This window comes from Erythranthe guttata, chromosome 5 (genome assembly GCF_056151865.1).
Source record: "Erythranthe guttata isolate IM_541 chromosome 5, IM_541, whole genome shotgun sequence".
Classification (NCBI taxonomy): domain Eukaryota; kingdom Viridiplantae; phylum Streptophyta; class Magnoliopsida; order Lamiales; family Phrymaceae; genus Erythranthe; species Erythranthe guttata.
Genome location: NC_142537.1, coordinates 11,781,280 through 11,792,460, shown reverse-complemented (window position 1 = coordinate 11,792,460; position 11,181 = coordinate 11,781,280). Strand labels below are relative to the sequence as shown.

At 34.4% G+C, this 11,181-nt stretch overlaps 1 protein-coding gene and 1 long non-coding RNA gene across 2 annotated transcripts; both read left to right on the top strand.

Moving 5' to 3' along the window:
- Positions 1–5,914: 5,914 nt before the first annotated feature.
- On the top strand, positions 5,915–6,819 carry LOC148770628 (uncharacterized). The gene is made up of 2 exons (XM_088817951.1): positions 5,915–6,561; positions 6,780–6,819. Exons 1-2 carry the CDS (start codon positions 5,915–5,917, stop codon positions 6,817–6,819), a joined length of 687 nt encoding a protein of 228 aa, XP_088674077.1.
- A 600-nt stretch (positions 6,820–7,419) lies between these two features.
- Positions 7,420–8,248, top strand: LOC148770627 (uncharacterized). The gene is made up of 2 exons (XR_016031428.1): positions 7,420–8,020; positions 8,103–8,248. It is a non-coding gene; the product is annotated as an uncharacterized LOC148770627 (long non-coding RNA).
- Positions 8,249–11,181: the final 2,933 nt, after the last annotated feature.

The window sequence follows — 11,181 nt, the reverse complement described above, 5'->3', positions numbered from 1 at the left end:
TATTCGGGAGGATCTCCTGTGGGGATACATCCATGATATCCCTCGAATTCTTGGTGGGAGGAGTTTTAGTCCCTAATTCGGTCTCTAACCGTTTCGTGATGCCTTCTCCCTTCATGATATTACTCACGCCCTAGCTCTGACTCGCTAATGTTCCCACAGACGGCGCCACTTGAAGGTGTCGAAAGTTCGCACCTTCAAGAATTCTCCACCGGGACCCTAGTTATGAATCTTCCGGTAAAAATTCTATTACGATAAAAATCTTTATTGATCTTTTTTATTATTTTCTCTCTTTACTGTTGTATCTCTGTGTCTCTCGATGATGATTACAAAGGTCTTTATAAGCTAATTGTTCCCGGCAATCAAGGGGACAGATTTCGTCCATTACTCCCGTCCCTCCTCCTTGGTCTTGATCTTAGGCCTTATATAGAAGATCTGATTGCCTCTCCCTCTCATTCTCATGCTGAAATCGCGCCCTCTTAACTCGCTTGGGCCGTCTTTTCTCGCCCACGTTCAATTCCTCTGGGCCTTGTTTGAGCGTGTTAGAGAGAAGACCATACGCCATCTTATGGGCTGAGCTTTGCTCGATAGGTTGATTTGGGCTTAGTTGTCCCGAGATTCGTCCCACTTGGCCCAACCCCTATGCAGGCTGTCCTCTTCGCACCCGGGCCCATTACAAATGGCTAGGTTGACAAACTGGGCCCTATCAAGTAGACAAGTATTTTATATAAAAAGATAATATATTGTGGCATTCACAACTCATTCCAATAGAATATAATCAAAGGTTCTTATTACTAATATCTTATATTATATAATGTAATATGTTGGATTGACAATTCATTCCAATTGAATATAATCAAAAGTTCTTATTACTTAAAATATTATTTTATATACAAAATGTAATATGTTGTGACATTGACAATTCATTCAAATAGAATATAATCAAAAGTTTCTTATTACTAATTTATAGTTTCATATTGGTGACCATGTTGCTTTTGTTCTTTTAATTTAGGGGTAAATTACAAATACCCCTGAGTTATGGTAAAATTACAAAAACCCCCCTCTTGTTTGGATAATTACATCTACCCCCTCAACTATGATTTTTTCTTAGACCTCCACCTTTATGGTGCCAAATTCAACATAGTCATCTAGATTCCGTGAAATATGATCTAGTTTGTACTCTTTTTGTGTAAAAAATACAGTTTCCGATGCACCACAAACTGATATATACAAGCTCAAAATCACATATTATGATCATCTTGCTTCATAATGTAGAGTTTGAATGGGATAAAACGGGTACAAAAGTGATAATATTCCATATAATCTCGAAGATTCCACTAAATTTGATGAGTTGAGGGGGGTGGTTGTAATTATTCAAACAAGAGGGGTATTTTTGTAATTTGACCATACCTCAGGGGGTGTTTATAATTTACCCTTTAATTTATCTTCTCCTACTAGTTTTTTCGTTCCTATTTTGGCATTTTTCATTTTTAGTGTTTACCGTAAGTTAAATGCTATAATTGATTATACATCGACTAGATTTTAACTTTAGTTTTAATTAAATAATTATTCACTAAGCAAACGCACATAAGTAAGTGTATAATTATGTGTAGATTTACGATTTAAATGCACACAATGTAAATAACCAGGTAAGGGTTATTTAAATGCGATTTAAATGCACACAGTGTAAACACAAAGGATATCCATCCTTTCGATGACCGTCTCAGACATAGGTGTCATGCATTCCACGTTTTTATATTATTGGCAATTTAGGCATTTTTGTGAACTTTACATGTTAGGAAGGGTTGGGGTGATTATGGATTGTGTGGGTCTATCAAGACTAGACTGTTTGCCGAATGGTGTCACACATTTCGCAGACGTTATACATGTTTCGCCCATTTTTGGCGAAAGTGTAAGTGGCCTCGGCTGTTGTGGTTAGGCGAACGGTCTACCTTGATCTTCCCCGATCTTCTATGATCATTCCCACCCCTGTCTTTTTTATTATTTGGGCCACCTGTTTTGCCCGTATTCTTAACGTTTTGTTAGTTAGCTATTGTCTTTTGTTTGTCAATTGCTATTATTAGCCATATATTGGGCAGTAGCAATTTGAGCGAAACTCATTATCTACTTCTTAAATTTTATTTTATAAACAGGTAGGGGTCAAGCTTAACCCCCCACCCTCACCGAGTGTCGTTCTCTCAAAAAAATGTAAATAACCAGGTATAATATCTAATATACCCGATATTTTCTAGTCATGTTTTTTAATTCTTATTTATATATATGTCTTTGGCTCATCTATCTTGTATTGCAACAGTTACACGTTTCAATTGTCCTTTAGTTACATACATTTCATTTGTGAACTTTTTTTAGATATTATTAATAAAAAAATAACAACAACAATAATAATAATAATAATAATAATAATAATAATAATAATAATAATAATAATAATAATAATAATAATAATAATAATAATAATAATAATAATAATAATAATAATAATAATAATAATAATATTATTATTATTATTATTATTATTATTATTATTATTATTATTATTATTATTATTATTATTATTATTATTATTATTATTATTATTATTATTATTAGTCTAGTACAGATATGGGGCTCGCTCTGTTACATCAATAATGTTCTACTAACTAAATAATAAGGTCAATAAAACACTAGTTGGAAAGATTCATAAAGAATTAAAAGTCCATTTTATTATTTAAACTACATGTACAATTAAATAAAAGATTTTATAAACAAATTACATACATTAACAGAATTGAACATATTTAATACAAAGTCCAACCCAATGAACTGAACGTGTTACTAGTTAAATATCTAATAAGTCAGTAAAAGTCCTATATAGGTAATGGAACGAGTCCATAGAGTATATAATAGATAGATACGTATCTTATATATAAAATAAACATATTTTGAGCTAAAACCAAGACCTAAACCTATGGGCAATTTCGTCAATTAATAAATCTCTTAAATTTTAGTGTTTAGTTTTTCTTTACCGATTGTCTCTTAAATCACATTATTTAAACCGCCCACTCATCACATTTCATGAATGCACGTTCATACTAGAATTTTTTTTTGAATAAAATTTTTCGCTTGTGGATTATTGTATATAAACAAATAGTGATAATAAAAATATTAAAAATAAAAATCACCCACGATAGAAAACAAATGATTTGCAGTTATTCACATATAGCCTCCCACTTCTATCATATATATATATATATATATATATATATATATATATATATATATATATATATATATATATATATATATATATATATACCCCTCACGAAGTAAATAACTGTTTGTATAGCCAAATCGGAAAAATGCTCACGTAAAAAAACTAATCTACTGATCATGTCTTTTTTTGCCGATGGAATTGAAGGTGTAACCTTTCTTCCATCGTGAGTTTACTTGTGTTTCCAATTTTTTATCACTATTATGTTTCTGCCATTTTATTGAGTGGTTATTGTTGATGACATAACGTTTGGTTAGATTAAATTTTCACTCTATATTGGGGTTATATCTATTAGATTATTTTTTGATTATGCACTATGGGATATTTGTGCTATTTTATCGAGAGATTATATGCCTCGCAATTAGTTGGTTGTTTACATTTTCGTAGTCCTGTGTATGGGTTTTGAACATGCCATATACATTTATCAATTTTGTCTTTATTAGAATTTCTTTATTATCATGTATTTTTAATAATTCAGCATGCCCTTTTTCTTCAAGTTGTTTAATAGTTAGTATTGTTTTTACTCTTCTTTCGTCATATTAATTTTCACATTAATACAGGGATTACAAAATTAACGTTGAAGGGAATTGGGAATGTGTTTGATTGAAAATAAATATTTGAAATATATATTTACATTTTCCAAACAACTAGGATTCAGAGTTTGCAAAACATATTAGGAAGATGGGTTGTAACTTTGCAAATCTATCATCTACCTATGAAACACCTAATGCCTCATTATTTTTCAACATAACTAAAATTTCCATTGTGTGATCTCCAATTTCATGAATATGCATGTTTATTGGATTTATTTTAAGTCGATTTGTAATTGTTTGTATTACAATTCTGAAAAGGAAGAATATGAGGAAGAATATGAGGAAAAAAAAGAGGGGAAATAAGAGGAGGAGGAGGAGGAGGAGGAGGAGGAAGAAGAGGAGGAGGAGAAGAATAAAGAAGCGGGAAGAAGCATGAAAAAGAAGAAGAGGAGGAGAAGAAGGAAGAAGCGGGAAGAAGCATGAAAAAGAAGAAAAAGAGACGAGGATGAGGAGGAGGAGGATGATGATGAGAAAGAAGGAGGAAAAAGAGGATGATGAGGAAGAAGAAGGAGCAGGAAGAGGAGGAGGAGGATGATGAATGAGGAAGAAGAAGAAAAAGAAACATGAGAAGGACGAGGAGGAGGAAGAGCAAAAAGAAGAAGAAGAATGAGCTAGGAGGAGGAGGAGGGAGGAGGGAGGAGAATGAAGAGGAGGAGGGTGAGGAAGAAGACGGAGAAGGAGTGGGAGGAGGAGAAGAAGAAGAAGAAGAAGAAGAAGAAGAAGAAGAAGAAGAAGAAGAAGAAGAAGAAGAAGAAGAAGAAGAAGAAGAAGAAGAAGAAGAAGAATGAGAAGTAAGAGGGGGAGGAGGGAGGAGGAGGAGGAGGAGGAGAAGAAGTATGAGAAGAAAGAGAGAGAGGAGAGAGGAGGAGGAGGAGAAGAAGTATGAGAAGAAAGAGGGGGAGTAGGGAGGAGGAGGAGGAGGAGGAGAATGAGAATGAGGAAAACAAGAATGAAGAAGAAAGAGACTGAGAAAGAGAAGAAGGAAGAAGGAGGAGGAGAATGAGAATAAGGCAGAAAAAAAAAAAAAAAAAAAAAGGAAAAAGAGGAAGAAGAATAAGGGAGAAAAAGAAAGAGAGCTACAAAAACAAGAACAAGTAGCATTATATAGAAGCAGCAAGAAGAAGAAGAGGAAGAAGAACAAGTCGTGGGAGGGAGGGTTTAGTGAAGAAGAAACATAGAGGTGGGAGGGGTTTGTGTGTGTGGTATTAAATAAAGAACAATGAGATTATTTATGTTTGTGTGATATTAATTCTCATTAAGAGTATAAATGTCATTATCTATTTATTATTTAGGGAGTATTGAAGTGAGAAACAATTGGTATTTGACATTAGCCGTCTCCTTTGTTGAATTTGTATATTTATTGTTTAACATATATTTTATATGACACTCAGTGTGTGTTTAATATATATATATATATATATATATATATTATGATGAAAATATATGCTTCAATAAAATAAGGTAATACAATAGAGTAATCTGAACTTCAAAGATATATATTTCAATAATATTTCTTAGACTTTTAGTACCATTTGTACTACCATTTATATAAAGAATTACTTTATTTCCTTTGTCGAATGCGACCCCGTGCAACGCTCGGGCACGAGTACTAGTAGATATGAATATTGAATAAATAAACATCATTATCATGGCTAACTAATATTAATTTCAAAAGATAAAGTCAGCCAAGTTAAAAAAAATAAAAAACAAAAGTGATATGAATTGGCGAAGTTGATATGCGTAACTTAAAAGAAAGAGTTTGCTTTTGAGAAAATTTCAATAATAGAAAAATGGAAATATAGAAAGAGATATGTTACTAGAAAAATCACAAAAAATGTCTAATTATAATTTGACTGTTTCCTTAATTATCAGAATTAATGAAGACTAATCAGATCATTAATTAGCTACCAATAAATCATCTCATTATCTTCTATCCCAGCATATCCATTCTGAAACCATCAACTATCAAACATATCATCCCCCAAAATCTCATATGTATATACTCCTACTCAAATGTTGGTATTACTGGATTATCATCCAATATTTCGTACAAATGACTACGTCGTCTAACGAAGGCGATAATCCTAAACCATGTGTTCCTTCTTCGTGTGGCAAAATTCCCAATATTAGCTATCCTTTCAGACTCAATACCGATCCGAAACACTGCGGTCATCCCAAATACGAACTATCATGTGAAAACAATACAACTTCACTATACCTCAATTCTCAAAAATACCTCATCCAAGTAATCAATTACCACAACTATACAATCCGTCTTACCGATGCTTCCATACAATTAAACGACAGTTGCTCTTTCCCCAATCACTCTCTATCTGGTTCCGATTTTGGTGATTTTGGTTATACTTACAGCATCAATAGATACGGTAGATATAGCGGTCTCCGTATAACATGGCCTATTACATTCATCAGCTGCCCTTATCCAGTCAACAAAAGTCAGCATTCACTTCTTCTGGATACTTCTCAATATTGTGTAGATGGTAAACACAGTTTCAACGAGTCGAATAGTAGGCACAAATACATAAAGTTCGGCCCGATGAATGGATCATCTATGATGGATTTGTGCAGAATAGATCTCATGGTGATGACTTCATTAAATATAACATATAATAATGAAGGATTGGTTTTGTCTGATCTATCACAAGTTCACAGCTGCCTAATTTATGGGTTTGAACTTTCATGGTTCGTAGTGCTCTATCGCGATCACTGTCTAGGTTGTGTGTTTAAAGAGGATATAACTGCATGTGTTCAAAAAAAATGGATTGGTAAGCCTAAAAGTTATTTTCAGCTTAAATGTAAATAATCGAACAGCTTTTGCTTTCTCTTTCATGGAGTAATTTAAAAATTATATTACAAATTCCTTAGAATATTAAACTCTTATATTATTCTTCAAAACGCAGGTACGGTGCTGCTTCGGACCTTGTATTTCATTTTTGGTAAGAATTATGCAACTTTCTTGTGATTTCCATTTAATTAAGTCATCATATATGCAGCTTGTGTTGGATATGTTCCAACGCGATACACCTATAAGAACATCTTTATTGGAGATACTATAACCAAATGATACAAATTTCACTCTTAGTTTAACCTTTTGGTTGAGGTGATCATTAAATATGATATTAAATTCCACAGGCCAAATGAAAGGTCCTGAGTTCAAATTCTACTGCCTCTCATTTTAAAAATTTTAAGTGCAATGCTTCAAATCTAATCCGCATACACTTGAGGGGGCGTATCGGAGATATTAATATTAAATGATACATTTCACTAATAGCTTAAGCTTTTGGTTGAGATGACCATTCAACAATCTTCAAGGACAATTATAGAAAAATAGGAGTGGACCGTGAGCCGTTCAGGTGGGGGCTTACGCTTTCGATAAAAACATACTTTAGTATATTACTCACTCAATCAACACAATAACAAGACTCGCTCAAGAACTTTATTTTCCTCTCTAGACATTTTTGTTCTTGTTTTTTCATATAATACAAATGAAAAACTAGGGATAATTACACTTTTCGTCCCTATAGTTTACTACTTATTCGATTTTCGTCCCTAAACAAGATGAAGTTACATTATACGTCCCTAAACATTCCAGTTCTCTATTGTTTTAGTCCTTCCGTCCATTTAGCTGGTTAGTTTGGACGGAAAATAACACGTGCGTCGCACGTGATACATAAAAGTCACCTTCTTCTTCAATAAACAACCGGATATTTACAACAATATCATAAAATTCCCAATTTCTCTTCAAAGCTCTGATCCCCTTTTTGAAATCACTAAATCACTCACCAATTTACCTCATAAATCTCGTATACAAATCTTGAATGCACAACAAGAAAGTGTGCGATTCAAATTACGAAGGTTCTTCATCAAAATTAGCTAATTTGAGCACGTGAGGAAGCGAATTCAAACTAGGTGTATTTCTCTCCTAAGCTTGCAATCTTGAACCAAAAAGTAAGGATTTTTATTGTTTTTATGGGCGAATGCAGTCTAAAGGATGAGTCGAAAAAGTGACTATAACTACGGACCAACATCTTCAGTTACAAGTGAAGTATGTTATTGTGAATGTGGAATTGAGTTGCCATTGGTGACCTCATGGAATCCTAGCAACCCAGGGAGAAGATATCGTGGGTGTACAAACTACGAGGTAAGTTTTAATATATTTATTTTTTGGTCGTTTGTTTTTCTGATATTACTTCACACAGTTTGCATTTCTTTTGGTTTAGCAGAAAGTTACATACTGTGGTGTATTCAAAGGGTATGATCCTGAAATATGTGCTAGTTCAAAGAACGTTAGCCCGAGTTTCTGAGAAACGTCAACAAACTGGAAACTAAATTTGCTAGCTATAATGAACAAAAAAGACAAATCTGAAAAGGAGAAAAGGTCCAGTGAAAGAAATAAAAAATAAAAAATTAGAGACTTGGATTGCATTGCACAACAAGAGAATGAAGCTTCTGTTGGTTCTGTTTGGTTGTTTGGTGGTTGGTTGGAACCACCAACATAGTTTTATGCATGATTGGATTTTGAAAAGGAGCGTAGGGATTTCGAGAGAAAATTGGAGAAGCTTCGGTTCACATTCAATATTCGGCTCTTTATTAAAGAGGAGGGGGGTGACTTTTGTGTATCACGTGCAACCCACGTGTCGTTTTCCGTCCAAACTAACCAGCCGAATCGACGGAGGGACTAAAACAACAGAAAATTGGCATGTTTAGGGACGTATAATGTAACTTCATCTTGTTTAAGGACGAAAATCGAATAAGTGGTAAACAATAGGGACGAAAAGTGTAATTATCCCTGAAAAACTACATAGACTATTATAGAACTTTCCTAGCATGTATCTAGCATAACATGAACATGTAATTAATAATATTCTCCCCTAACCAAGTACGTGAATCAAACCAAGCGATACATTCATGTATACTTCCACATTCATTAATCTTCAATACATTGAACCTTGATTAATGAATCTAGCTTAATTTCCAACACGCCCCGCCCCCTAAGATTGATTCTTGCATTGCAAGTTGACTCCTCAACTTCCCGAATAATTATCTCTTCAGGGGTTTCGTGAAGATGTGAACAATTGGATCTTTGGACTTCACGAACTTCACTTTAACTTCCATCTTTGAAGTGCACTCTTGGATGAAATGATACCGAGTATCAATGTCTTTGATTCTATCACGAAACACTAATTTTTTTGCTAGTGCGATTGTGGACTTTTTATCGACAAAAACTTGTATCGAACCTTCTTAATCAAAGATAAGCTCCTTTTATAAGATATTTAGCCATATTGCATGAAATTCACTCGATGTCATTACCACATACTCAACTGAACGCTGCTACTCCAAAGTAGAATATAAAATTACTTGTACTATTTCGATCATCGGGATCTCCAGCCCAATCGACGTCGTTATTTCCGGCTAGCTTCATATGTTCGTTGCTGGGTAGAACAAACCCAAATTGGTAATTCCTTTAATGTAGCGGAATAACCTCTTTGCTACTTTGAAGTGACTCTTTTGGGTCGTCCATGTACGGCTAACAGGACCAACTGCTATAGAATATCTGGACTTGTGCACGTAAGATACCTCAAATTTCTAGCCAAGATTTTCAATGAGGCTGGATCGACGGATTCTCCTTCAAGGGGCTTCGACAATTTGTCTCCAATGTAAATTGGAGTACTAATTTCCTTGCAATTCTCCATTTTGAACTTCTAAACCACGTCTTCGCATAGCCTTCTTAGGCGATGAAGATGCCATCATCTCGTTGCTTCACTTTAATACCAAGAAAGTAAAACATCAACCCAATGGTTGTCATCTCGAACTCATTGGACATCTCCTTTTTAAACTCATCAAATAACTTCATATTGTTCTCCTGTAAATATCAAATCATCAACATACCACACAATTAACATAGCACCTTTATCGACCTTCGTATACATCGCATGCTCATGTTAAGATTTTTTGAATCTCTGTCTAAAAAAAAAGTATTGATTAATGTGGCTATTCCACGCCCTTGGTGCTTATTTCAAACGATAAAGTGCTTTCTTTAATTTCAACACTTTATTCTCTTGACGACGAACCAAGTAACCTTAGCTTCTGCTTGGTTAATGTAGAACTTTTCTTAAAGCAATCCATTTATAAATTTTGATTTCATATCCACTTGATATATGTTCCAATTCTTTTGAGTTTCTAATGAGATTACCAATTTAATGGTCTCCGATCGGGCAAGTTGGGCAAATATTTCTCATAGGCAATTCTAGCCTTTTGCTTGCATCCTTTGACAACAAGCCTAGCCTTGCATCGTTTCACCTGGAGTTTGGAATTATTTTTCACCTTATAAACCCATTTAACTCCGATTGGTTTATTCCCTGACGATAAGGAAGTGAGTTCCCAGGTATCATTGTTCTTGATGGCCTCAATCTCTTCGTTCATGGTCTTTCTCCACTTCTAACTTTTTTATGTCTCCTCAAAATTGATAGATCTGTATGCAACTATTAAAAAAAATAAGTTTGGAAACTGATTGAGTCGTTCATAAATATCGTGTAGTGACCTTGTCTTTCGAGTTCATTCACTACTCGAACTTTCACCTTCGAATGAAGATGCAAGTGATGACGGTAGAGTTACGTCATCTAGGGGCTCATCTTCAAATTCCTTCATTGTTGCCTCAGATGGATAGAATGTGTAATGCTCTTTTTCTTGAGTATTCCAATACCACGAACTCTTCTCATCGGACACAACTTCTTGACTGATTCTTTTTTTTTTCCTCATCAGGATCATATAACTTGTATCCTTTGATGTTTTGTCTTTTTTCATATCCATGTTTTGTCTTTTGTCTTTTGTCATTTGTCATCACGCTTCCTCCGTTGTTGGTACGGAACATGGATATGGGCAATACTCCAAAAAACTCTCAAATGTGCTATGCTAGGCTAGGCGTGAATTTATTCCAAGCATCTTGTACTGTTTGGTCAAAAACACTCCTCGTCAAACCCCGATTTAATAGATATACACCACAATCAAGGAATTCATCCCAAACTCTTTTGGAATTTGTTTGGACTTCAACATGCATCGAACCATGTTAATGGATTGATTCTTCCTATACACGAAACCATTTTGCTGGGGTGAGTAAGCCACGGTAAGGGGTCTATGAATACAATTCTCATCACAAAACGCAGACTCCACCACGGCCTCTACCTCTGCCTTCAAATCGAGCACCATCTTCTTTTTGTTAGTCGAAATGGTTTGTCTTCGTTAAAAGGCTTGTTCTACTTCGGGCCCTTTGTTTCGTCTTTTGATCTTCTCCCCATAGACTTA

Bases quoted from the DNA above. Each gene is read 5' to 3' on its own strand.
- LOC148770628 (XM_088817951.1), top strand. From the start codon at position 5,915: ATGACTACGTCGTCTAACGAAGGCGATAATCCTAAACCATGTGTTCCT. The intron at 6,562-6,779 runs GTTCGTAGTGCT...TTCAAAACGCAG, and splicing joins TATGGGTTTGAACTTTCATG to GTACGGTGCTGCTTCGGACC.